General features: G+C 48.8%; 2 protein-coding genes across 2 annotated transcripts; one reads left to right on the plus strand and one right to left on the minus strand.

Annotated features, from left to right (window-relative positions):
• Positions 1 to 431: 431 nt before the first annotated feature.
• LOC101128488 (putative postmeiotic segregation increased 2-like protein 1) lies at positions 432 to 19,834 on the plus strand. Its single transcript, XM_055393091.2, is given in 8 exon segments — positions 432 to 677; positions 679 to 932; positions 4,200 to 4,339; positions 6,217 to 6,303; positions 6,482 to 6,584; positions 7,696 to 7,879; positions 10,925 to 11,013; positions 15,585 to 19,834. Coding segments are annotated over 8 exon segments (1,095 nt in total). The 5' UTR covers positions 432 to 536; the 3' UTR covers positions 15,682 to 19,834.
• On the minus strand, positions 16,677 to 26,501 carry SPDYE3 (speedy/RINGO cell cycle regulator family member E3). The gene is made up of 6 exons (XM_031012791.3): positions 25,272 to 26,501; positions 24,069 to 24,287; positions 22,982 to 23,040; positions 21,687 to 21,772; positions 16,859 to 17,102; positions 16,677 to 16,736 (listed from the first exon to the last, which is right to left on the minus strand). Exons 1-6 carry the CDS (start codon positions 25,399 to 25,401, stop codon positions 16,677 to 16,679), a joined length of 798 nt encoding a protein of 265 aa, XP_030868651.2. The 5' UTR covers positions 25,402 to 26,501.
• Between the last annotated feature and the right edge of the window lie 1,100 nt (positions 26,502 to 27,601).

Genomic DNA, 27,601 nt, shown 5'->3' on the forward strand with positions numbered 1-27,601 from the left:
GATCTCAGCTCACTGCAAGCTCCGCCTCCAGGGTTCAAACCATTCTCCTGCCTCAGCCTCCCGAGTAGCTGGGATTACAGGCGCCCGACACACGCCCGGCTAATTTTTGCATTTTTAGTAGAGACGAGGTTTCACCATGTTGGCCAGACTGGTCTCGAACTCCTGATCTCAGGTGATCCGCCCGCCTCGGCCTCCCAAAGTGCCGGGATTACAGGCGTGAGCCACGGCGCCCGGCCTGAATAAATCTTTTAAAACATAAAAATCTGGGTGAGCCCCTGGCCGGCCGGCACAGATGCCGGGGTGGTGCCGCGAATCGGTTGGGACGCACTCTATCCGGCCTAGGGGCACCCGGGCCGGCACCCGGCCGCCGCGCGTGCGCAGTGGGCGGGGGGCCCCGCGCTCCTACCTGCAAGTGGCCAGTGCCAAGTGCTGGGCCGCCGCTCCTGCCGTGCATGTTGGGGAGCCAGTACACGCAGGTGGGCTCCACACGGAGAGGGGCGCTGACCCCGTGATAGGGCTTTACCTGGTACATCGGCATGGCGCAACCAAAGCAAGAGGGGGGTGGCGCGTGCCAGACACCAACGGTCGGAAACCGCCAGATACCAACGCTCAGAATCCACTCCAGGCCACGACGGAGGGCAACCACCTCCCTTCTGACCCTGCTGCCGGCGTTCGGAAAAAAACGCAGTCCGGTGTGCTCTGATTGGTCCAGGCTCTTTGACGTCACTGACTCGACCTTTGACAGAGCCACTAGGCGAAAAGGAGAGACGGAAAGTATTTTTTCCGCCCCGCCCGGAAAGGGTGGAGCACAACGTCGAAAGCAGCCGATGGGAGCCCAGGAGTCGGGGCTCCTGTGGGAGCCGTGGAGGGAACTTTCCCAGTCCCCGAGGCGGATCCGGTGTTGCATCCTTGGAGCGAGCTGAGAGCTCGAGGTGAGCTGGGCTCGCGGTCGCCCGTCTCGCGCGCCCTCTTTGAGAACCACGGCGTCCAACCTCCCTAGAAATGGGGGGAACATGGCCGAGGCGCGTGGCGAGGCCGCCTCGTGAAGGCCCCGGAGCGGCATCCTCAGCGCCCCAGCGATCCGGTGCCCATTAGGTGCGCCTTGAAGCCGAGGCAAGCTCCTTCGGGGTGCTGGGCTGCGGGCAAAGAATTCGGCCCTGTGAAGAGTTGGGTTCGGCCTGTCTCAGGCCCTGCCCACATCCCATCACAGGGCCGTGGACTTGAAGCCGGAACGTGAAATCCCCATAGACTGAATGCATTTCCTTTCTACCTGTTCTCTCTCCCCTTTTATTTTTATTTTTATGTTATTTTATTTTTAATTGTTACTTTATTTTTTTGTAGAGACGGGGATTTTGCTATGTTGCCCAAGCTGGTCTGGAACTCCGGAGCTCAAGCAGTCCGCCCGCCTTGGCCCCCCAAAGCGCTGGAATTACAGGCGTCGTGCACTGTGCCTGGCCTTTTAAAAAAATTTGAGGTTATTTTGGGGACAGTAGAGCGTCCAGACACATCCTAATTTGCATAGCTGCGCAGTTTTAAAAAATGCAATGCATTTTTACCTGTTAGGGTATGTGATTTCTGGCTGGTAAGCTACACCGAATCTTGGCTAGCACAGTTGAATTCCATGTCAGATTTGTAAACGCAAATTTGCTCTCTGCATTTAAATATATTAGATATATTTAGGTAACTACATTTAAATGTATTGAGACATTTAAATAAATTTGCCGTCTGTATCTAAATATCTGAAGTGGACCAGGTGCGGTGGCTCACACCTATAATCCCATCACTTTGGGAGGCCAAGGCAAGTGGATCATGAGGTCAGGAGTTCACGACCAGCCTGGCCAACATGGTGAAATCCCATTTCTACTAAAAATACAAAAATTAGTTGGGCGTGGTGGCAGTCGCCTGTAATCCTAGCTACTTGGGAGGCTGAGGCAGGAGAATCGCTGGAACCCAGGAGACAGAGGTTGCAGTGAGCTGAGATTGCACCACTGCAGTCTAGCCTGGGTGACACAGCAAGACTCCGTCTCAAAAAAAAAAAAAGAAAAAAAATAAAGAAAAAGAATCAGAAGTGGACCTGTAGCCTGTAGTGTGTTGCCAAATAAACTTATTTTTAGAGATACTTCTTTCCATTTTCTGTGAGGTCATCTGCAGTTTCACATGGTAGACAGACTTCGGTGAGATTCTTAGCAACATAGAATGAAGAGTAAAGAGGTTTGTTTATTTCACAAGGGTTTATTTAAGGCCTACAATGTGTTAAATGCTGTAGGAAGTACCCATTGATTTCTCTTTTCATGGAGGTTTCCTGCCTTCTCTTAACAGGTGATCAATTAAACTGTTTACTGGAACTTGCTAAGTTAATGAACACACGGGATACATTCCTTGGATGAGCAGACATTGGTTGGGCAGAGGAGCAAGAGGAGAGCAGTTTAGACAGAGACCTGCTTATTATAAACTGTAGTGTCTAAAAGAGCTTGTGATGTTCAGGAAACAGTTGTTCACTGTGCTGCAATATAGGGGACAGCCAGTTGCGGTGGCTCACACCTGTAATCCTAGTGCTTTGGAAGGCCAAGGCGGGCAGATCACCTGAGGTCAGGAGTTAGAAACCAGCCTGGCCAACATGGTGAAACCCCATCTCTACTAAAAACACAAAAATTAGCTGAGTGTAATGGTGGATGCCTATAATCCCAGCAACTTGGGAGGCTGAGACAGGAGAATCACTTGAACTTGGGAGGTGGAGGTTGCAGTGAGCCGAGATCATGCCATTGCACTCTAGCCCAGGTGACGGGGTGAGACTCTGTCTCAAATAATAATAATAATAATAATAATAATAATAATGTAGGGGACTTGATGAAGGGAAAGGATTAGAGAGATTCTGAAAAGAAGGTAGTTTGGGGCCCAGGGATGACTAGATTTTAAGTTTCATATAGTAGGAAGTGGGGCACTAGTAATTTTTCAAGCAGAAAAATTATTTGACCAGATTCGTGATTTCAAAAATAGCTCTGGTGATAGAGTGGAGGATGGGTTGGAGCAGGGAATAAGGGGAAATGAAACCGTTATAAAACTCTTAAAGCGGGCCGGGCGTGGTGGCTCATGCCTGTAGTCCCAGCACTTTGGGAGGCTGAGGCGGGCGGATCACGAAGTCAGGAGATCGAGACCATCCTGGCTAAAACGGTGAAACCCTGTCTCTACTAAAAATACAAAAAATTAGCTGGGCATGGTGGTGGGCGCCTGTAGTCCCAGCCACTCAGGAGGCTGAGGCAGGAGAATGGCGTGAACCCGGGAGGCAGAGGTTGCAGTGAGCCAAGATTGTGCCACTGCACTCCAGCCTGGGCGACAGGGCGACAGAGCAAGACTCCGTCTCAAAAAAAAAAAAAAAAAACTCTTAAAGCAAGTACAGCAAGAACTTTGAGGGTCTTTGCTAAGACAGCAGCTAGCAGCTTCAATTTGGAGTAGGGTATCAAAGGCAACTGTGTATACGGAATAGTTATATAACTGGTATCCAATTTCTGAGATGATTTTGACTTAAACATTGTGTATTTCCCAGCATACTGTTGGTTTTTCTAATTATGTGGGAAATTATGTTGCTTTTACTTTTTTTTTTTGCTCATTGCCCAGCCTGGGGTGCAATGCTGCAATCTTAGCTCACTGCAACCTCCGCCTCCCAGGTTTAAGCGATTCTCCTGCCTCAGCCTCCCAAGTAGCTGGGATTACAGGCGCCCACCACCATGCCTGGCTAATTTTTTGTATTTTTGGTAGAGACAGGGTTTCACGATGTTGGCCAGGCTGGTCTCAAACTCCTGATCTCAAGTGATCCGCCTGCCTCTGTGTCCCAAATTGCTAGGATTACAGGCATGAGCCACCGCACCGGCCATGCTTTCAGTTTTCAAGAAAGAAGACACCATTATTGCCAAAGATTTTGGTAATTTGAGAGATACAATGTATGTTTTCTCCATGTGGATACTAGATAGTAAGGATCTGTTGAATTTGAAGTGTCTATCCAGAAGTATTTTGGGTACTTGTTTAAGGATTGTAAAACAATGTTTCCATTTCTGGATATAATAAATGTATTAGTTAATATAATAAATGAATAGATTAGACCCATAAACTATTTGCAGTGTTGAGTCATTTCCCACAGTTAAAATCAGGATGAAAATATGTAGCTGAATACTTGCTTTGTTTCTTGTAACTGATTTCTTTAGTACAGAACCTGCTAAGGCCATCAAACCTATTGATCGGAAGTCAGTCCATCAGATTTGCTCTGGGCAGGTGGTACTGAGTCTAAGCACTGCGGTGAAGGAGTTAGTAGAAAACAGTCTGGATGCTGGTGCCACTAATATTGGTAAGTTTGGGAGAGTTTTAAGCCACAAGAAATGATCAGTGAATGTTGTTGTAGTCAAGAAACATTTGTTATTGAAATAAGACTATCAAGTGTTGATGTAGTAATAAATTATTATTTTTAAGTTGAAGTTAGCACCTATTATGTGCCTAGTACTTAGCTAGGTAGTAATAATAATAACAACAGCTTTTATTGTGTTCTTATGGTGCGCCAGGCAGGTGTTATGCTAAGAATTGCACGGAAATATCTCATTTAATTTGCAGAATAGCTGGGCGTGGTGTTTCACGCCTGTAATCCTAGCCCTTTGAGAGGCTGAGGTGGGGGGATTGCTTGAAGCCAAGAGTTCAAGACCAACCTGGCCAACATGGTGAGACCTCGTCTCTATTAAAAAATAAAGTAGGCCGGGTGTGGTGGCTCACGCCTGTAATCCCAGCACTTTGGGAGGCCAAGGCGGGTGGATACCTGAGGTCAGGAATTCGAGACCAGCCTGTCCAAAATGGTGAAACTCTGTCTCTACTAAAAATACAAAAATTAGCCAGACCTGGTGGCAGAAGCCTGTAATCCCAGCTACTGGGGAGGCTCAGGAATGAGAATTGTTTAAACCTGGGAGGTGGAGGTTGCAATGAACCAAGATTGTGCCACTGCATGCCAGCCTGGGGACAGAGCAAGACTCCGTCTCAAAACAATAAAATAAAATAAATCCTGGAGTAGTGGCTCACATCTGTAATCCCAGCACTTTGGGAGGCTGAGGGGGTCTGATGCTTTGAGGTCAGGAGTTCAAGACCAGCCTAACCAACGTGGTAAAACCCTGTCTCTACTAAAAATACAAAAATGAGCCAGATGTGATGGTGCATGGCTGTAATGTCAGCTCCTCAGAAGGCTGAGGGAGGAGAATTGCTTAAACCTGGGAGGTGGAGGTTGCAGTGAGCCAAGATCGATTGTGCCACTGCATTCCAGCCTGGGTGACAAGAGCAAAAGTCCATCTCAAAAAATTAAAAAAAAAAAAAAAAAAGGAAAGAAAAAAAAGAAAATGACAAAACAAAAAATTATTAATCTGCCAAATAACTTTATGAGATAGAACTTATTACCTCCATTTTCCAGTTGAGGAAATTAAGGGACAGTAAATTTCCTTTTTTTGAGATTATAAAGCTAATAAAATAGAATCTAGGAAGTCTGATTCCAGAACCAGTTCTGTTTTTTTTTCTTTTTTTTTTTTTCTTGAGATGGAGTTTTGCTCTTGTTGCCGAGGCTGCAGTATAATGGCACGATCTCAACTCACTGCAACCTCCGCCTCCCAGGTTCAAGCGATTCTCCTGCCTCAGCCTCACTAGTAGCTGGGATTACAGGCATGCACCACCACACCTGGCTAATTTTGTATTTTTAGTAGAGATAGAGTTTCTCCATGTTGGTCAGGCTGGTCTCGAACTACTGACCTCAGGTGATCCGCTCGCTTTGGTCTCCCAAAGTGCTGGGATTACAGGCATGAACCACCGCGCCCGGCCCCGGTTCTCCTTACTGGGTATGTTAAAATTATTTCTTTCAAAGGAAAAGGCTGGTCAAAGTGCAACGGTCTTTACAACTAACTGATCACAACCAGTTACAGATTTTTTTGTTCCTTCTCCACTCCAACTGCTTCACTTGACTAGCATAAGGAAAAAAAAAAAAAAAGAGGAAAGAAAGAAAATGCTAAACTATTTAATCTGGGCTAGTAAATAGCCAGAAAGAACTTTATAAAAATGAAATATACAAAATGACACTAGTAGGTTTAACTAAAGGTCTAGTTACGACACTTAAATTTGCACGTTATAAATAATATCAATGTAAAAACTGATAGCATGGGTCCATTTTTAATAAATATATAAATATTTTAAACTTTCTAGATCTAAAGCTTAAGGACTATGGAGTGGATCTCATTGAAGTTTCAGGCAATGGATGTGGGGTAGAAGAAGAAAACTTCGAAGGCTTAAGTAAGTTAACTTTTTCTAATCCTATTATAAAATAATTGGGCCACGTGTCTTGGAATTTTGAGTAACACTGTCTTGGGAAACACAAAAACAGTTTTTTAAAGCCAGTTACTAGATATCATGTATATTTGTTGTTATAGCACTTGAGATATCTTAGTCCTTACTTTATACTCTCTTTCAGCTCTGAAACATCACACATCTAAGATTCAAGAGTTTGCCGACCTAACTCAGGTTGAAACTTTTGGCTTTCGGGGGGAAGCTCTGAGCTCACTTTGTGCACTGAGGTGATAAAATATTTTTATCCATTCACTTGACCCCTTAGAAAAACCTCTCTGAAAATTAATTGGAATCTATTATTTACAATTTTCTATCTCAGTATCTCAGCTTCTAGCTTCTGAATTCTGTTTTGTCTCACTGCCAATCTAAGTCCTAGTACTTCTGAAATGTGAGCAATAAATGAATGAAATGAAGCAAATAGTATTGTTAAAAAAATTGGTTACCCTTATTAAAACAGTAACTTCTCAATTTGAACATAACATATAGATAATAAATGATAGTTACCATTGGTTTTCATTATCAATTTTTAGGGAAACATTTCACCAAAGCACTATTTAATTATAGCACAGATACTAAATTTTTATAAATAATTACATGCACACACACACACACACACACACACATATATATATATTTTTTTGGACAGAGTCGCACTCTGTCACCCAGGCTGGAGTGCAGTGGCACAGTCTCAGCTCACTGCAGTCTCTGCCTCCCAGGTTCAAGTGACTCTCGTGCCTCAACCTCCTGAAGAGCTGGGACTATAGCGTGCACCACCACTCCTGGCTAATTTTTGTGTTTTTAGTAGGGATGGGGTTTTGCCATGTTGCCCAGGCTGGTCTGGAACTCCAGGCCTCAAGTGATCTGCCCTCCTTGGCCTCCCAAAGTGCTGGAATTACAGGCACGAGCCACCACACCCTGCCCTACATATACATTTTAATTATAATATCTTTTGGATTCTTTAAAAAAAATTTTTTAAAATTTAAAAAGTTCTTTAAAAAAATTCTTTTAAAAAATTTTGTTTGAAGAGTAATAACAAAACAAATCTCTATTTGAGAATCAATAAATCTTGAGATCATTTATGGTTTTGCAATTCAACCTGAAAAACGAAGTCAAAGCTTTTATCAAAACAAAGCATGTTTAGTGCTCTCTGTCTCACTGTCTTTTAGATGCCAGACCTTAGATTTTATGATGACTCCTCAACCGTTTAGATCTCGGTTATCTCAGAGGGATCATCAGCTTTTTAAGAAAATTTTGAGAGAAAAGCAAGTGAAGAAAATAGTCAGTGCCCAACATCACGGATCTCTCACTGAACACACCATGCCTGGTATTCTCTCACAGTGATGTCACCATTTCTACCTGCCACGTATCGGCGGAGGTTGGGACTCGACTGGTGTTTGATCACTATGGGAAAATCATCCAGAAAACCCCCTACCCCCACCCCAGAGGGATGACAGTCAGCGTGAAGCAGTTATTTTCTACGCTACCTGTGCGCCATAAAGAATTTCAAAGGAATATTAAGAAGGTACAGTAAATTAATCCTGGTTTTCAAGAGTATTGGTTAATGCACATGAGCAAAAGATTTACTAAAGATGTTTATTCTTCAGTTGATTCTCTTCCCCTAATTTATTGAGAAATGCTTTATTTGCATTTCTCATTAAAGACTTAACTTCAGGATGATTTACTTTTTTCTTTTTATCACATAGTGTTTATTAGGACTGGGAAACATAGTGAGACTCTCTCTGAAAAATTAAAAAAAATTGACTGGGCATGGTGGCAGGCACCTGTAGTTCCAGCTACTTGGGAGGCTGAAGTGGGAGGATCACTTGAGCCCAGGAACTTGAGACTGCAGTGAGCTATGATTGCGTCACTGCACTTCAGACTGTGAGACAGAGTAAGACCCTGTCTGGAAAAATATATATACATATATATACATTTTTTTATTTTTTATTTTTATCTTTTTTTGAGATGGAGTCTCACTTTGGCGCCCTGGTTGCAGTGCAGTGGCGCGATCTCAGTTCACTGCAACCTCCACCTGCCAAGTTCAAGCGATTCTCCTGCTTCAGCCTTCTGAGTAGCTACCATTACAGGCACGCGCCATCACGCCCAGCTAATTTTTGTATTTTCAGTGGAGACGGGTTTCCACCATGTTGTCCAGGCTGGCCAGGCTGGTCTCGAATTCCTGCCCTCAGGTGATCTGCCCACCTCGGCCTCTCAAAGTGCTGGGATTACAGGCATGACCCACCATGCCTGACCTTATGTACTTATATTTTTATGAGAATATTTCTCTTGGTTTTCTGATAAATGAGTTACTGGAACCCTTATGAATTTGAATGCAAATGAAACAGCTAAATGTTATATAATTGTTGTGTTTAAAAAGCAGATTATAAAACTGTCTGTATTATATGATTACAGTTTTATGAAAACAAAACGACAGGCCTAAATGTGTATGGTATAAAGACTGGAAGAGTCAGCACTTCCATGTTCTCAGTGGTTATCCTTGGATGTGAGATCTCATGCACTTTTTGCTCTCTTCTTTGTGCCTTTCCATTTTGCATGCATATTTCTTATAATCTAAAAAGTTACTTAAACATATGCAGCTAAAAACTTTTTTTACTTGTAAAGCATTCGGTGCTAATTTTAACTTTTTTTTTTTAGACGGAGTCTTCTCACTCTGTCGCCCAGGCTGGAGTGCAGTGGTGTGATCTTGGCTCACTGCAACCTCCGCCTCCTGGGTTCAAGTGATTCTCCTACCTCAGCCTCCCAAGTAGCTGGGATTATAGGTGTGTGTCACCACACCCAGCTAATTTTTGTATTTTTAGTAGAGATGGGGTTTCACCATGTTGGCCAGGCTGGTCTTGCACCCCTGACCTCAAGTGATCTGCCCACCTCAGCCTCCCAAAGTGCTGGGATTACAGGCGTGAGCCACCATGCCCGGCTTTTTTTTTAAAGCTTTTTTGTAAGTCAGCCAGCAAGAACACAGGAGGAAGTACTCAAATCTCCCTTACACAGCTGGGCGCTATGTCAGGTTTTATAAGCATAGGGTAATGAGGTGTGATTTGATTGGATCTTGCAATAAAGTAATGCTGGGAGGTGTGATCTGACTGGATCCTGCCATGGGGGTGACACCAAAACTCAATCTGATTGGATCCTGGCTCCTGCCTTGGGGTGTCTGGTTCTTAAATCGGTCCGAGCTCTTCAGGCTGAGCTCTTAGGTTCCACTCCACGGTGGCATGCTTGGTTAACCTGGGCATGCACAGGGTACATGACCTTCAACCCGCGGGTCGATGGCAATTGAAAAACAACTGACAACTTCATTACATAAAAGTTGAACTGATTCGGGTGCGGTGACTCACGCCTGTAATCCCAGCACTTTGGGAGGCCAAGGCAGGTGGATCACCTGAGGTTGAGGAGTTCAAGACCAGCCTGGCCAAAATGGTGAAACCCCGTCTCTACTAAAAATATAAATATTAGCCAGGCGTGGTGGCGCACCCTTGTAATCCCAGCTACCCCAGAGGCTGAGGCAGCAGAATGCTTGAACCTAGGACGTGGAGGTTGCAGTGAGCTGAGATCGTGCCATTGCACTCCAGCCTGGGTGACAAGAGTGAAACTCCATAAAAAAAAAAAAAAAGTTGAACTAGATTTGGTCTGATGCAGTTACAGATTTACAAACCGCGTCCCACCCTCCTGCCGACACCTTCCACTCCTCATTCTTGAGGGATTAGGGATGGAGGTCATGCTTCTGTATCGACTTCATGCTGACCAGGGGCACTTAGTCCCCTAAAGTGAGAGGAATGAAACTCTTGGGCTTCTGAGTTCAGATGAGTTCTGGGGTCACCCGGAGTAGCTTGAAAGGCTGGTATTGTTGTAATACAAGCTGAAGGTGGAAGTGTTGGATCCTGGAGGACAAACAGCTCACCATCCATTTAAATAAATAGGACCAAAAAGTAACAGAACGGTGGCCACAAGGCGCCCCAACAGAGGAAGAAACCAGGTGAGGTGTGGTATAGTGGACTCGACTGCCTTCTAAATCTCAGTGGTTGGCCAGGTGCGGTGGCTCATGCCTGTAATTCCAGCAAAAGAAGAGCCGAGGCAGGGTGATCATGAGGTCAGGAGTTCAAGACCAGCCTGGCAAACATGGTGAAACCCCGTCTCTACTGAAAATACAAAAATTAGCCAGGTGTGGTGGCGTGTGCTGTAGTCCCAGCTACTAGGGAGGCTGAGGCAGGAGAATTGCTTGAACCTGGGAGGCGGAGGTTGCAGTGAGCCGAGATTGTGCCACTGCACTCCAGCCTAGGTAACACAGCGGGACTCCATCTCAGTCAATCAATCTCAGTGGTTGAACTACCCTTGACATGGTTCAGCTCTGTATCCCCACCCAAATCTCATGTCAAATTGCAATTCCCAGTGTTGAGGGAGGGACCTGGTGGGAGGTGATTGGCTCATGGCAGCTGACGTCCCCCTTGCTGTTCTCGTGATAGTGAGTGAGCGCTCATGGGATCTGGTTGTTTAGAAGCATGCACCACCTCCCGCTTCACTCTCTCTGTCTCTCCTGCTCCACCATGGCCAGAAACATGCCTGCTTCCCCTTCGCCTTCTGCCGTGATTGTCAGTTTCCTGAGGCCTCCCCAGCCATGCTTCCTGTACAGCCTGCAGAACTGTGAGTCAATTAAACCTCTTTTCTTCATAAATTCCCCAGTTTCCAATAGTTCTTTATAGCAGTGTGAAAACAGACTAATGGACCCTTCTGGTTGAAGGAACGTAGCCATTCTGCTTGTTTGACTATTTCCTTTCTATTCATCTCTATTTCCCGGGAGGTGTTTATCCAAGTGCAATAGGAGATATTGGTGACTGCAGAGTCCCCTCAGTGTTCTGCTAGTAAATAGTTGAAGGTTGATCAGTGATCTGCATTTTCAGTCTGGCATGGAAAAGCCCCCATGTAACTGGTAAAGGTATCAGTAAGCACCAGGAGGTATCTAAATCCACCAGGAGCCATAGGCATCATGTTGACGTCCATTTACCAGTCTTCCCTGGCAAGATTCTCTGAATTGTACTGCCTTGGCCAAAAGAGGTATGGGAGGGGCTGGGCACAGTGGCTCACACCTGTAATCCCAGCATTTTGGGAGGCCAATTCGGGTAGATCATTAGAAGTCAGGGGTTCAAGACCATCCTGGCCAACATGGTGACATTCCATCTCTACTAAAAATACAAAAAGTTAGCTGGGTTTGGTGTTGGGTGCCTGTAATCCCAGCTACTCGGGAGGCTGAGGCAGGATAATCACTTGAACCTGGGAGGAGGAGGTGGCAGTGAGCTGAGATCTCGCCATTGCACTCCAGCCTGGGCAACAAGAGCGAAACTTCATCTCAAAAAATAAAAAAAGAAGTCTGGGTGCGGTGGCTCGTGCCTGTAATCCCAGGACTTTGGGAGGCCAAGACAGGTGGATCATGAGGTCAGGAGTTCAAGACCAGCCTGGCCTAGATGGTGAAACCCTGTCTCGAGTAAAAATACAAATATTAGCTGGGCATGGTAGCACACACCTGTAATCTCAGCTACTCAGAAGTCTGAGACAGAAGAATTGCCAAAACCCGGGAGGGAGAGGTTGCAGTGAGCCGAGATCGCGCCACTGCACTCTAGCCTGGGCGACAGAGCAAGACTCCGTCTCGAAAGAAAGGAAGAGAAAGGAAATTCCCCAGGGAAGTACCTCGGCTTATTTCATGAAGAGGTACTGAAGGAAGCAGAGGCATGTGGAGGACTTCCCCACCTCGTGCAGCTGTTTGGGCCATGGCATCTGAAATTTATTATTTCAGAGTCACCCCTTTGATGACCTTGGCAGTGGACTGCAGTCATCTGTTTAGGCCTTTCCATGGCCCGCGTCAATGCCGGTATTTCTGTCTGTTGCACATTTGATTTCCTTGTTGTTGGCATTTAGAAGGCCCCCTGTTTCCCAGATCACACCACGGGCATGGACCGCAGAGATTGCGTCTTGTGAGTCTGTAGAAACAGTCAAGGCCTTGTCCTCTCTTAGGTCCAGAGCTCAGGTTAATGCAGATTTTCCCGGCCGTCTGTGCTGAACTCCCTGCAGGGAGGCTCCTGGCTGGTTTCCTGTAGGTAGACAGCTACACATCCTGCCCTTCATTGGCTTCTTTTCATGAAGCTCCTGCTGTCTACAAAACATGTCTCCCTTTTCTTCTTGAACCACATCTCTGTTATTGAAACTCTAGAAGTCAGCCAGGCACGGTGGCTATGCCTGTAATCCCAGCACTTTGGGAGGCCAAGGTGGGCGGATCACCTGAGGTCAGGAGTTCAAGACCAGCCTGGCCAACATGGCGAAACCCTGTCTCTAATACAAATACTAAAATTAGCCAAGCATGGTGGCTGCTGCACTCCAGCCTGGGCGACAGAGCAAGACTCTGTCTCAAATAAAGAAAGAGAAAGTATCATGCTTTTCAGAGTTCTGTGGGTTTTTATAGTGAATTATCAAACCTGAGGACGTGGTGGGAACCTCCAAATTTGCAGCCAGTTGGTGAGAAGTACATGCAGTCTGTGGACACCCAAGCTTGCAGCTGCATCTGAAGCGAGGGCAGCCTAGCGGGGGCTGGTGGCCTTAACCTGTGGCATTTGATGTAACATCAGGGAGTTGACATCAGAATTACGTCACACAGGCCAGGTGCAGTGGCTCATGCTTATAATCCCAGCAATTAGAAAGGCAAGATAAGAAGATCGCTTGAGCTTGAGTCTGAGCCCGCAGTGAGCTATGACCACACCACTGCACCCCAGTCTGGGTTACAGCACAAGACCCCGACTCCAAAAATAAAAAAGAAAAATCACAAAGAATTGCATGGCAGAGTGCCTGTCTTTCACAGCTTGAACTGTTGCAGGAACTTTCTTTTTTTCTTTTTTCTTTTTTTTTTTTTTTTTTGTGATGGAGTCTCGCTCTGTCACCCAGGCTGGAGTGCAGTGGCGCGATCTCGGCTCACTGCAGGCTCCGCCTCCTGGGTTCACACCATTCTCCTGCCTCAGCCTCCGGAGTAGCTGGGACTACAGGTGCCTGCCACTGCGCCCAGCTAATTTTTTGTATTTTTAGCAGAGATGGGGTTTCACCGTATTAGCCAGAATGGTCTTGATCTCCTGACCTTGTGATCCACCCGCCTCAGCCTCCCAAAGTGCTGGGATTACAGTCCTGAGCCACCTCGCCTGGCCTTTTTTTTTTTTTTTTTGAGAGGGGTTGGGGAGACATATTCTCTGCTAGTGATTCTCCTGCCTGGTCTCGAACTCCTGCTGGGATCACAGGCGTGAGCCACCACGCCTAGCCACCTTTAGAGTTTTCTTACCACCTGGTTTTCCTCTCACAATATCTTTCTCTCATTTCCTGCTTTAAAACTCTAGCTTGGGGTCTGGGCGCAGTAGCTCATGCCTATAATCCCAGCACTTTGGGAGACTGAGGCGGGTGGATCCCTTGAGGTCAGGAGTTCGAGACCAGCCTGGCCAACATGGTGAAACCTTGTCTCTACTATTTTTACAAAAGTTAGTCAGACGTACAGGTGGGTGCCTGTAGTCCCAGCTACTTGGGAGGCTGAGGCAGGAGAATTTGCTTGAACGCGGAGGTGAAAGTTGCAGGGAGCCGAGGTTGTGCCACTGCACTCCAGCCTGGGAGACAGAGCGAGACTGTCTCCAAAACAAACAAACAAACAAACAAAGAAACCCTGTAGCTTGGGATCAGCCTTCTCTTCTATTGTTTTTCTTTAAAAAATGAAAATTTAAAATAGGCTTCAAGTGGTCCTCCCGCCATGACCTCCAAAACTGCTGGGAATGTAGGTGTGAGCACTGCACCCAGCCTTATGTTTTTTTCTACATAAAAAACAACACAGGATTATCTTCCAGAGCTAATAAATATGTTCAAATAACCACAACCCCATTAAGGAAAAATGTCACTTGACAGCAAATAATCAATCCAGACCACAATATGATCACACTCACTGTGAAGGTGAGAAAAGTTCATCTTTATTATGTTTCCCCAAGAGATGCACTGCACTGTTCTCTTGAAAACACACAGCTCATGTCCTCCTTTAGAACACACATCCTCTTTAAAGTAACATACAAACATGCCAAAACAAGATAAAAAATTCCATCTGAATTCTCACATTTCAAACATACACTAAATATCAAATAAAAATTTATTTTTACAAGAATTTAGGGGAACTACCACATAGCTATAAATGTAATATATACATTAACTAAGTATCATAGATAAAAAGTCTGCTCCCTTCAGCAGCATATGTAGTAATAGATACAAAGATTGAAAGGTAAAAGATTTAGGATAAAAAGAATCCTCTCTTAAAAAGGAAAACAAAATTATATGTATGTGTATATAACAGTTATAATACCCATCACACAGCTTTATAGAAACAGCATCTATTCAAAAATACCAGTATTTCCAAAATATTTAAAATAATATTTAAAGTAATAATATTTAAATAAATAAATATATTTAATAAATATTTAAATAAATAAAATAATATTTAAATCTTTGCCCATCTTTTTCGAAGTAAATCAATAAAATAGTATATATTAGACATGTTAGTATATATATCTAAGACATGTTAAAAATCACAACTGAATTCTCACAATTCAGTCACAAACCTAAACAGCAAATAAAAATTTCTATGACGAGAATTTGGGGGAACTACCAATAGCTATAAATAGAAGAGATTATTATGGAAGTATCATAGATAAAAAGAGTGCTTGCTTCAGGAGCACATATAATAATACAGAAAAAAATTTAAAGATAATAAAAGATTTAGGATAAAAAGAATTCTCACTTAAAAATGAAAAGAAAATTATCTTTATGTATATATAACAACTATAACTCTCATCAAAAAACTCCACAGGAACAGCATGTTTTCAAAAGTACAACAATTTCCAAACTATTTGAAATAAACCTATTAATAATTCAATGGCCAACATTTTCCAGACAAACCAATAAAATGCATAGTGTGCATGAAGCTATCTGTTACAGTCTGTGGCACTCATATTTCACAAAGAATTCTGTGCCAATCTGAGCCCCTGCACTGTGCCTTCAAATGCTCCTGGACTGTGGCAACCAAGTCCGTAAGAAACAGGACCTCCAGGTTCCGCCCCAGGGAGGTTGGCATTCAGCAATATAAAAAGGGAGGTGGTGCCGCAGGAAAGGGTGGAACTGAAAACACTCCTGGTTTCTTACTTTTCTCCAAGGACTCCTAGAAGTACCCCACCCCACCCCTGCTCCTTGGAGGACAACGTGATCACTGTATTCAGCTCTGTCAAGAATGGTCCAGGTTCTTCTAGATGATCTGCACAAATGGCTCCTCTCCTCCTTCCTGATGTCTGCCATTAGCATTGGAATAAAGTTTCTGCTGAAAATCCACATCTCCCCTGGGTCCGGTGTTCTGGAAGTGAGAGAGACAATGTCACACCTCAAGGAGGCAGCTCTCTAGACAGGAAGGTTATTCACGTCCCATGTCAAGTCTAGCTAGAGTTCAGAGCAATTGAGAAGTGCAATTTTATCTCCTGCCTTTCATTCTATACCCTGCTTCTGAACCATCGTGTTCAACCGTGAAACTCACACTTTGGTGACCCTGACTCCAAAACTTAATACACCCAAGGTCAGCCCCAGTGATCTGCTTCATAGCAAGGACTTTGGGTGGGTCTTCCCAGGGAGTAGGGCACCCTCAGAGAATGTGGCTTTGGACTTCATCACAGCTGGGGCCTTTTGGGTCACTTCAGATCTAAACTTGTAACCGTGCTAGATCTGTTTCTAATGTGACAACATCACGAACCACGAGTCCAGAAGCCTAATCCATAATCCTCCCTCCTCATGACGAAGTCTCATGCTCTGTGCTCAACATGGTTAGCTGCACAAGATGTAAACCAAAGCTTCACTGAACCCTCGACCCAAATCGGTAACTCAAGTGCATCAATCATAATGAACCTCCCCGAACTCAGTATTTATGATTATTTTTGAGGCAGGGTCTCACTCTGTCGCCCGGGCTGGAGTGCAGTGGCAGGATCAGGGCTCCCTGCAGCCCCGACCTCCCAGGTTCCAGCGATCCTCCTGCCTCAGCCTCCTGAGTAGTTGGGAGTAGAGATGCCTCCCACATCGCCTGGCTAATTTTTGTATTTTTGTGGAGAGGGGATCTCGCCACGTTGCCCAGGCTTGAAGCCAGATCAAGCAATTGGGTTCCTTGGATTTCCGAAATAGACCCCAATATTCTGCCTTTACCCCGGAGGATGCAGATGTACCTTCTCTCAGGCCGATGACCTCAGGCCTCCATGGTCCCTGGAGCTCTAGGAAAGGTGGGCGCGATCTCGCGCCCACACCCAGTGCTCTGGGTCATAAGCCTGGATCTGGAAAAACAAACACGCTTTGAGAAGACGGGGACTCCCCAGGATACCCCTCTCTCCCCTCGTCCAGCCTCCAGCCCACCCGATTCCTCCCCACATCCTCCACCTCCCCAGGCCTCACCCACCTCCTCCAACTCCTCCGGGGAAACCCAAGCCCTGCAGCGCATGGAACAGAAGAACTGGAACCGACGCTTCTGGAACAAGGCTATCTGAGAGCAGTTCTTCCTGGCCCTCGGGTTCATGAAACAGCATAACTGGAACCAATGCTTACGGAGGAAGGGTGTGTGAGAGTGGGTCTTCCCATACAGGAAGTGGAAGATGTTTTGTTTGGAGTCCTTGTCGTCCTCCTCCATGTCATTGGCCAGGTAGCTGAGGACAGAAATCAGGTTGCTGCTCAGGGGCACCACCAGGAGAGGCCTCCGGCTGAGGTCAGCTTCCCAGAGAGGAAGGTAAGGGACCGTCCCTAGCTCAGGACTGGCACCCACCCTGCAGAGAGCCATGCCTTCCTCAGGAGGGCTCTGCTGGACAGAGACCTGATCAAGGGCGTCTCCCACTCCTTCAGGATGGAGACAAAAACCCAACTGGTGACCGAGAGTGGTGGCTTATGCCTGGAATCCCAGCACACTGGGAGGCCGAAGCAGGAGGATCACTTGAGGCCAGGAGTTTGAGACAGGCCTGGGCAACATAGCAAGACCCTCGTCTCTATTAAAAATATAAAAAATACGCCAGACGCGGTGGCTCATGCCTGTAATCCCAGCGCTTTGGAAGGCTGAAGCAGGTGGATTGCTTGAGACCAGGAGTTTGAGACCAGCCTGGTCAACACAGAGAAACCCCATCTATACTAAAAATACAAAAATCAGCCTGGTGCGGTGGCACACCCATTAGTCCTAGCCACTCAAGAGGCTGAAGCATAAGAATTGTGTGAACCCTGCTGGAGTGCAGTGGCGTGATCTCGGCTCGCTACAACCACCTCCCAGCCGCCTGCCTTGGCCCCCCAAAGTGCCGAGATTGCAGCCTCTGCCCGGCCGCCACCCCATCTGGGAAGTGAGGAGCGTCTCCGCCTGGCCGCCCATCGTCTGGGATGTGAGGAGCCCCTCTGCCTGGCTGCCCAGTCTGGAAAGTGAGGAGCGTCTCTGCCCAGCCACCATCCCATCTAGGAAGTGAGGAGCGCCTCTTCCCGGCCGCCATCACATCTGGGAAGTGAGGAGCGTCTCTGCCTGGCCACCCATCGTCTGAGATGAGGGGAGCACCTCTGCCCTGCTGCCCCGTCCGGGATGTGAGGAGCGTCTCTGCCCCGCCGCCCCGTCTGAGAAGTGAGGAGACCCTCTGCCCGGCCGCCCCTACTGGGAAGTGAGGAGCCCCTCTGCCCGGCCAGCCGCCCTGTCCGGGAGGGAGGTGGGGGGGGTCAGCCCCTGCCCGGCCAGCCGCCCTGTCCGGGAGGGAGGTGGGGGGATCAGCCCCCCCCGGCCAGCCGCCCTGTCCGGGAGGTGAGGGGCGCCTCTGCCCGGCCGCCCCTACTGGGAAGTGAGGAGCCCCTCTGCCCGGCCAGCCGCCCCGTCCGGGAGGGAGGTGGGGGGGGGTCAGCCCCTGCCCGGCCAGCCGCCCCGTCCGGGAGGGAGGTGGGGGGATCAGCCCCCCGCCCGGCCAGCCGCCCTGTCCGGGAGGTGAGGGGCGCCTCTGCCCGGCCGCCCCTACTGGGAAGTGAGGAGCCCCTCTGCCCGGCCAGCCGCCCCATCCGGGAGGGAGGTGGGGGGGGTCAGCCCCCCGCCCGGCCAGCCGCCCCGCCCGGAAGGGAGGTGGGGGGGTCAGCCCCCCGCCTGGCCAGCCGCCCCATCTGGGAGGGAGGTGGGGGGGTTAGCCCCCCGCCCGGCCAGCCGCCCCGTCCGGGAGGTGACGGGTGCCTCTGCCCGGCCGCCCCTACTGGGAAGTGAGGAGCCCCTCTGCCCGGCCAGCCGCTCTGTCAGGGAGGGAGGTGGGGGGGTCAGCCCCCCGCCCAGCCAGCCACCCCGTCCGGGAGGGAGGTGGGGGGGTCAGCCCCCCGCCCGGCCAGCCACCCCGTCCGCGAGGGAGATGGGGGGGTCAGCCCTCCGCCCGGCCAGCCGCCCCGTCCGGGAGGGAGGTGGGGGGGTTAGCCCCCCGCCTGGCCAGCCGCCCTGTCCGGGAGGTGAGGGGCGCCTCTGCCCGGCCACCCCTACTGGGAAGTGAGGAGCCCGTCTGCCCCGCCAGCCGCTCCGTCCGGGAGGGAGGTGGGGGGGTCAGCCCCCCGCCCGGCCAGCCACCCCGTCCGGGAGGGAGGTGGGGGGCTCAGCCCCCTGCCCGGCCAGCCGCCCCGCCCGGAAGGGAGGTGGGGGGGTCAGCCCCCCGCCCGGCCAGCCGCCCCGTCCGGGAGGGAGGTGGGGGGGTCGGCCCCCCGCCCGGCCAGCCGCCCCGTCCAGGAGGGAGGTGGGGGGGGGTCAGCCCCCCGCCCGGCCAGCCGCCCTGTCTGGGAGGTGAGGGGCGCCTCTGCCCGGCCACCCCTACTGGGAGGTGAGGAGCCCTTCTGCCCGGCCACCACCCCGTCTGGGAGGTGTACCCAACAGCTCATTGAGAACGGGCCATGATGACAATGGCGGTTTTGTGGAATAGAAAGGGGGGAAAGGTGGGGAAAAGATTGAGAAATCAGATGGTTGCCGTGTCTGTGTAGAAAGAGGTAGACATGGGAGACTTTTCATTTTGTTCTGTACTAAGAAAAATTCTTCTGCCTTGGGATCCTGTTGATCTGTGACCTTACCCCCAACCCTGTGCTCTCTGAAACATGTGCTGTATCCACTCAGGGTTGAATGGATTAAGGGCGGTGCAAGATGTGCTTTGTTAAACAAATGCTTGAAGGCAGCATGCTCCTTAAGAGTCATCACCACTCCCTAATCTCAAGTACCCAGGGACACAAAACTGCGGAAGGCCGCAGGGTCCTCTGCCTAGGAAAACCAGAGAACTTTGTTCACTTGTTTATCTGCTGACCTTCCCTCCACTGTTGTCCTGTGACCCTGCCAAGTCCCCCTCTGCGAGAAACACCCAAGAATGATCAATAAAAAATAAAAATTTAAAATTAAAAAAAAAAAGAATTGTGTGAACCCAGGAGGCGGAGGTTGCAGTGAGCCAAGATTGGGCCCCTCCATTCCAGCATGAGAGACACAGCAACACTCTTGTCTTGATAAATAAATAAATAAATAAATAACTGTCCAGGTGTGGTACAGCCCTGTAGTCGGAGCTAATCAAGAGGCTGAGGTGGGAGGATCGCTTGAGCCCAGGATATGGAGGCTGCGGTGAGCTATGATCTCACCACTGCACTCCAGCTTAGGGGACAGGGCAAGTCTGTCTCAAAAAAAAAAAAAAAGCAATTGAATACACTGATATTTTGCCAGGACCCTGCCTTCTACAGGCATCTAGTCTAATGGGACTGGGAGTAATCAGGGGAGATGACCTAATCCCAATGTCACATTATAATAGGATGTAACTGGAGAGCTACAGGCATGCAGAAGTTGGAAGATGAGGGAAGGCATCACAGAGGCTGTGGGGTGAACCGACTTCAAGGAATGGGTCCTTCCCTTCAGAACCACATGTGTGCGGGACACCCAGACAGAAAACATAAATGCAAAGTCAAGTGGAGGGCATTTGGAAGGAGCAGTGAAGCCAAGCCAGGAAACACCAAGATGGCAAGCCAGTTTGGTTGTAGAGATTGCAGAGAGGGTGGAATTGGCACTGTGGACCCTGGCCTCGATAGAGAAAGACATCAGCTAAGGAAGTTGTTCAGGTGGGCAGTGAGGTTGTCATGCTTTGGAAAGATGTTCAGGCTGCACTAGGAAGCCCCTTGGCTTGGGGAGAGACTCCAGGAAACCCCAGCAGGGAGCATTTGACAGTGGATTCGAGTGATGCAAGGGGGACCTGGACTGTGACCTCTGTCACGGGAACCCGGAGGAGGTTGATGGCTTTTGTGGTTGATGTGGGAAGGAGAGAGAGAGAAGAACCGGAAACGTCTGCTTGCTGGGGGAAGTGTTGTGTCCGCTCCTCCGCTCCTTTTCTTCTCCCCTTAGGAGCGGTTCATGGTTCCTTTTGTTTCTTGTTCTTTTTTTTTTTTTTTTTTTTTGAGACGGAGTCTCATTCTGTCGCCCAGGCTGGAGTGCAGTGGTGCGATCTCGGCTCACTGCAAGCTCCGCCTCCCAGGTTCACGCCATTCTCCTCCCTCAGCCTCCCGAGTAGCTGGGACTACAGGCGCCCGCCACCACACCCGGCTAATTTTTGTATTTTTTTTTTTTTTTAAGTGGAGACAGGGTTTCACCATGTTAGCCAGGATGGTCTCGCTCTCCTGACCTTGTGATCCGCCCACCTCGGCCTCCCAAACTGTTGAGATTACAGGCGTGAGCCACTGCACCTGGCCTGTTTTACTCTTTTATTTGTACACTGGCATTGGAGTTTGGTTTTTTTGCCTGGGGTTTTTTTTTTTTTTTTTTTGGCTTTTTTTTTTTTGAGAAAAAGTCTCACTCTGTTGCCCAGGCTGCAGTGCAGTGGCTCAACCTTAGCTTACTGCAACCTCCACCTCCTGGGTTCAAGGGGTTCTCTTGCCTCAGCCTCCCAAGTAGCTTGGATTACAGGTGCACACCAACATGCCCGACTGATTTTTCTATTTTTAGTAGAGACGGGGTTTTGCCATGTTGGCCAGGCTGGTCTCAAACTCCTGACCTCAGGTGATCCGCTTGCCTCAGCCTCCCAAAGTGCTGGGATTACAGGCCTGAGCCACCATGCACAGCCTGAGTTTCTTTTTAGAAATAACAGTCTAAGATACTATAATCCTGTCTTTTTTGTACACAGAGTAAAGAGGACAAATAGGTGAAAGAATAAACGAAAGGCTGGAATCCCACTTCCCCCGCTGTCCCAGGGCGTTGGATATTGATGGATAGGAGGCAGCAAACCACTCACAGAGCCAGGAAGAAATGAATGTGTTGGTATTGCCAGGAGGGGAGGCCGGCCCGGCTGAAATACGCTATGACCATAGCCAGGAGATACTGATGGAGAGAAAGGAACACAGAGAGGGAGAGGTCACATCTTGGGAGAGGAAGATTGTGGAGATAGTAGAATGGGGGTCTGGGGAGGGGTTGCCCATCAGAGAAGGGACCTCAGCATTGGGGTGACTGTGCTCATGTGGAAATTGCGGGGTGGAGGGGTATTCGAAGGTCGGATGCAAATCCGAGAAGCCAGAGGAAGGGTTTTGGGTGATGCTCCCAGGATGGTGGGCTCCGATGGGATCTTTGGAGGGGGTGTGTCTAGGTCGGCTGGTGTCAGGAGGGTCTTTTGTGTGCCAGGCAGAGAACTGTCCCAAGGAGCTGAGAGTAGAGGGCCCAGGAGCTTCAGGGCTGCAGCCAGACTGTGGCCCAGGGCTCAGATCCCAAAGGACCCATAGGAGAGGCAGGGGCCACTCATTCACTCTGCAAGAGACCAGCAGAATCCTGACGGAGATGCTGACAAATCATAAAAAGACAAAGAATAGCCGGGAGTGGCAGCTCAAGCCTGTGATCCCAGTACTTTTTGAGAGGTGGAGACAGGAGGATCATGTGAGCCCAACAGTTGGAGAACAACCTGGGCAACACAGCGAGACCCTGTTTCTACGAAGATTTCAAAAATTAGTTGAGCATGGTGGCATGTGCCTAGTCCCAGCTCCTCAGGAGGCTAAGGAAAGAGGATTGCTTGAGCCCAGGAATTAGAGTGAGCTATGATCATGCCACTGTACTCCATCCTGGGGAGCAGAGCTGGACTCTGTCTCAGAAAAAAAAATGTGTGGGTGCCAAGACTCAAGACCATGGGAGCTGGTCGGACACAGTGCTGACGTCTGTAATCTCAGCACTTTGGGAGGCCAAGGCGGGTGGATCACCTGAGGTCAGGTGTTCGGGACCAATCTGGCCAACATGGCAAAACCCCGTCTCTACTAAAAACACAAAAATTAGCCAGGCGTGGTGGTTCATGTTTGTAATCCCAGCTGCTTGGAGGCTGAGGCGGGAGAATCGCTTGAACCCAGGAGGCATCGGCTGCAGTGAGTCAAGATCGAGACACTGCCCTCCAGCCTGGGCAACAGAGCAAGACTCTGTCTCACAAAAAAAAAAAAAGACTAGGAGCATCTGGTGGGAGGTGGTGGAGGGAGAACTGTGGGTTTGGAAGCTGCGCCCTCCCCCTGGCCGTGCGTTAGAACAGGAACACAGTTACATAGAGAACAACCTTACCTTGTCCGACACCCTCAGATCTTTGTCCCAGGCCAGGAATCTTTTAATAACAGGATCCTCTGTGATTAGAGAGCAGATGTCAGTGTGAGAAGCAGGACAGGGTTTCCGTGGGAGCAGCAGGGCAGCGAGGAGAAGTGTGCCTCCCGGGGGGAGGTCTCAGGATTGTGGCCGCGGGTGAGGTGGATGGGAGAAGGGAGAGTGACTTTCACTGGGCAAGGGAGAGAGGCTCCTGCTCTGAGACTCCCCTAAGAAGAGGCCGAAGGAGGCCCTGGGTGTGAGAATCTACAGGATGTAGAGCTGGGAATCAGCCAGGACCCCCTCCAGCAGACACGGAGGGACCACTGCAGAGTCATAAAGGAATTCCCATCATTTCCTCATGAGACAGTCACTTCAGGGTGTGACCATGGCCTTGGTATCCCTCACTATGGATGGAGACACTTAGGTTTAGAAAAGTCAGTAAGAGACGTTAAGTTTCAGAGGGCACAGCTGAAACCACTTTTTTGATTTTTGATTTTGTTTTTCTTTATTTTTTATTTTTATTTATTTATTAATTTATTTTGAGACAGAGGCTTGCTCTGTGGGCCAGGCTGGAATGCACTGGCCTGATCTTGGCTCACTGCAACCTCTGCCTCCTGGGTTTAAGCAATTCTCCTGTCTCAGCCTCCCGAGTAGCTGGAACTACAGGCATGAACTACTGTGCCCAGCCTTGGTTTTTCTTTTGACGCAGAGTTTTGCTCTGTCACCCAGGCTGGAGTGCAGTGGTGCAGTCATAGCTCACTGCAGCCTCAAAGTCCTGAGTTCAAGCAATCCTCTTGCCTCAGCCTCCCAACGTGCTGGGATCTCAGGTGGGAGCCACAGCGCCTGGCCCAAAACCAAGCTTTCTTATCCCAAGCACCGACCTTTATCAAGTCTACCTAATCCTCTGTTGTCTCCTAAGTGTCCCTCATGAGTGATCACTTCAGAGTCCTCCCGCATGGAGAGCTCACCCACTGGGGCATATTTTTCCCATTGGAAAAGTGTGGTTATTGGAAGTTTCCTCTTTTTAGAAAGAACAGGATTGGAGGTGCTCTCTGGGGTGTCCTCCTACCAAGCAGCCTGTTGAAGGCCTCGTAGTACTCAGGGAGCACGAGCAACACTCGCCGTCGCTTCGCCTTCATCTTGAGGCCACACAGCGTCTCCGCCACCCAGGTCTCCTCAGGCTCAGGGGCGAGCTCCTTCTCTGGCTCATCGTCAGATTCATCCAAACACTCCCTCTTCCTTTTCCAGCCAAGGGACCTACGTGGGGGGCTGGGATCTACCCCAGGGGCTGAGTAAAGAAACCAGGCCACCGTGTAATGCTTCTGCAACTGATCACATTAGACCCCGACCCCAAACCCCAAACCACTCTCCATCCTCCCCAGCCTCGCAGACTGCTGGCTTTTCCAAGCCACCTTTCTGACTTTCTCCTCTGCTCAACCCCATGTGCCACTCCTTCCCCTCCCCATTCTTCCCTCTCTCTGTCCTCAGAACACTGCCTCATATCCTTCCCTGGTCCCTGGCTCTCTGAGTCCCTCTTTTTTTTTTGTTTCGAGACAGAATCTTGCTTTGTCACCCAGGCTGGAGTGTAGTGGTGCAATCTCAGCTCACTGCAACATCCATCTCCCGGATTCCAGTTATTCTCCTGCCTCAGCCTCTCGGGTAGCTGGGATTACAGGTGCCTGCCATAATGCCCAGCTCAATTTTGTACTTTTAGTAGAGACAGGGTTTCACCATGTTGGCCAGGCTGGTCTCAAACTCCTGGCCTCAAGTGATCTGCCTGCCTTGGCTTCCCAAAGTGCTGGGATTACAAGTGTGAGCCACTGCACCCAGCCTGAATTTCTCCATTCTTCCCACACACCCTCCCCAGGTTCTCCTTCCTGACCTCTGACCCTTCTTTTTTTTCTTCTTTTTTCTTCTTTTTTTTTTTTTTTTTGAGACAGCATCTCACTCTCTCACCCAGACTGGAGTGCAGTAGCACGATCTCGGCTCAATGCAACCTCTTCCTCCCAGGCTCAAGCGATTCTCCTGTCTCAGCCTCCGAAGTAGCTGGGATTATAGGCACACACCACTACCGCCTGGCTAATTTTTGTACTTTTAGTAGAGATGGGGTTTCACCATGTTGGCCAGGCTGGTCTTGAACTCCTGACCTCAGGTGATCTGCCCGCCTCAGCCTCCCAAAGTGTTGGGGTTACAGGGGTGAGCCACCGCGCCTGGCCCCCTTCCTTCGTCTTAGTCAATCCTATGCCACCTCTTCTTCCTCCAGTCCCCTCACCTGATGGTCCCGACACTTCATCATCCACCACCTCCTGGAGGGGGTACCCTGAGGTGCTCCGCTGGGGGCTCTGCTCTTCCTGGGGCTGCGGTTGATGGCTCATCATGATCTTTCCCCAAATCTGTCCCATCTCACCGAACCTAGTCTCTGTTCTGTCCTTGGTCTTCTTCTGGACACTGCTGGGATCCAGAAGAGTGTGTTATCAGTTCTCGAGGCTGGGAGAAGTCAGGAGTGGAGAACAGCTCTGAGAAGTTACTGTTGTCCAACTGAACTCCCAGGCGCCGACAGAGTCCGGTCCCTCCAATCAGGAAGGTCGGAATCTCTGATGTCATCGGTCTTTCCAACCTGGCAACCAGTTTGAACAAAAACACATGTAACTGCCAGGCTGATCTCTTGTCCTGGAGATCCTGGGTGAATGGTATCTCCTGCCACTGTCCCAACCTCAGACCACTGTCCAAAAGCATCTTCAGGGTCTCCGCATCCCTCTGTTCCCTGTCCCAGCAGAGGCTGTGTCCTCTCCACTCAAAGCTTGAAGCGTGTTGGGGTCTCCTCTTCTCTGTACATGCCCGTTTCAGAGTCCAGTCTGGTGGGAGAGGGATCAGGATGGGAAAGAAAACTAGGGTAAGCAGAAACGATGAAACCTTACAAGAGTGAGGTTATCATGTACAAGAGATCCCAGGAACATTGACTTGATGAAAAAGTCACATCAGAGCACTCAATTTGGCAGAGCTTTTCTGCCGAATGTCTACTGACATTCACTGTCCGAGATTCTGTACTGGGGGTACACGCGTCCTCTGCCCTAAGGCATCTTTGAGTCCAAGAGATATTTTGAGGACTGGAAATCATAGGAAACTGCCCATGAGTTCACACATATTTCCAATGGTGTCCCCAATTTCAGGGAGTCCACGGATCACCTAAAGCCAGCCCCTCCAGTTTGGCTAAGAAACTCTATATATCAAGTTTTGTATCATATGTATTGCTCTTAACTCAGAAAATTCCACCATTTATAGCAGTGGTTTATTTATTTATACCATTGAAGGAAATGGTTTATTTATGAATCTATATTATGGATATTCTATAAGATACTGGGTATACAAAAAGACTAAGTTGAAAAATCTCAGCTGTGCACAGTGGCTCATGCTTGTAATCCCATCTCTTTGGGTGGCCAAGGGAGGAAGACTGCCTGAGGCCAGCAGTTCAAGACCAGTATAGGCAACATAGCAAGAGCCCATCTCTAAAAACAAAACAAAACAAAACAAAATTAGCCAGGTGTCGTGGCTGGCACCTGTGTTCCAACAACTTGAGAGACTGAGGTGGCAGGAGGATTGCTTGAGCCTAGGAGTTAGGGGCTGCAGTGAGCTGTGATCGTGACACCACACTCCAGTCTGGGCAACACAGCAAGACCTGGTGTCAAAAAAATTTTTTTAATGAAATATAAAAGAGTTTCATGACATTCAGAGACCATCCAAAGAACCTGTGGGTTCCGGCCAGGCACAGTGGCTCACGCCTGTAATCCCAGCGCTTTGGGAGGCCATAGCAGGTGGATCGCTTGAGGTCAGGAGTTTAAGAGCAGCCTGGCCAACATGGTGAAACCCCATCTCTTCTAAAAATACAAAAAATTAGTCAGGCATGGTGGTGGGTGCCTGTAATCCCAGCCACTCAGGAGGCGGGGGCAGCAGAATGGCTTAAACTTGGGAGGCGGAGGTTGCAGTGAGCCAAGGTCACACCATTGCACTCCAGCCTGGGCAGCAAGAGCAAAACTACATCTCAAAAAAAAAAAAAAAAAAAAGAAGAACCTGTGGATGAGTTCCCACATGGCTTCCTAACGGGCTGCGGCTCTTCTAGGAGTCTCTCACTCATGGGAAAGGCACAAACTGAATGCGGAAGGAAATCCCATTGCTGTGGAAGTGCCATTGTTAGGAAGCTCTGCTTTTCTGGAGTTCAAATTTGCATTCATGACGCTTTAAACCGTCAGAGCTGGGTGTGTCCTCCTACAACAAATCACTTTACTCTCTCTCTCCTAGTTAACAAGCTTTCAAATATTAGAACATCCATGTTCTGACCTCATTAAAATTGCTCTTTTGTGGAATGAAAAGCTCTGATTTAACCCGTCTTTAAGCCTGGTATGCATATTCCTCTCTGTTCCGGCCACCTTGTCTAGACACACTACACTGAGGCAGTGCCCATCTTAGATGATGTTGATACATTGTCAAAAAATGGGCAAACCAGGTGCGGTGGCTCACACTTGTAATCCCAGCACTTTTGGAAGCCGATGCCGACAGATAACCAGAGGTGAGGAGGTTGAGATCAGCCTGGCCAACATGGTGAAA

Source organism: Gorilla gorilla, chromosome 6, assembly GCF_029281585.2.
Source record: "Gorilla gorilla gorilla isolate KB3781 chromosome 6, NHGRI_mGorGor1-v2.1_pri, whole genome shotgun sequence".
NCBI lineage: Eukaryota > Metazoa > Chordata > Mammalia > Primates > Hominidae > Gorilla > Gorilla gorilla.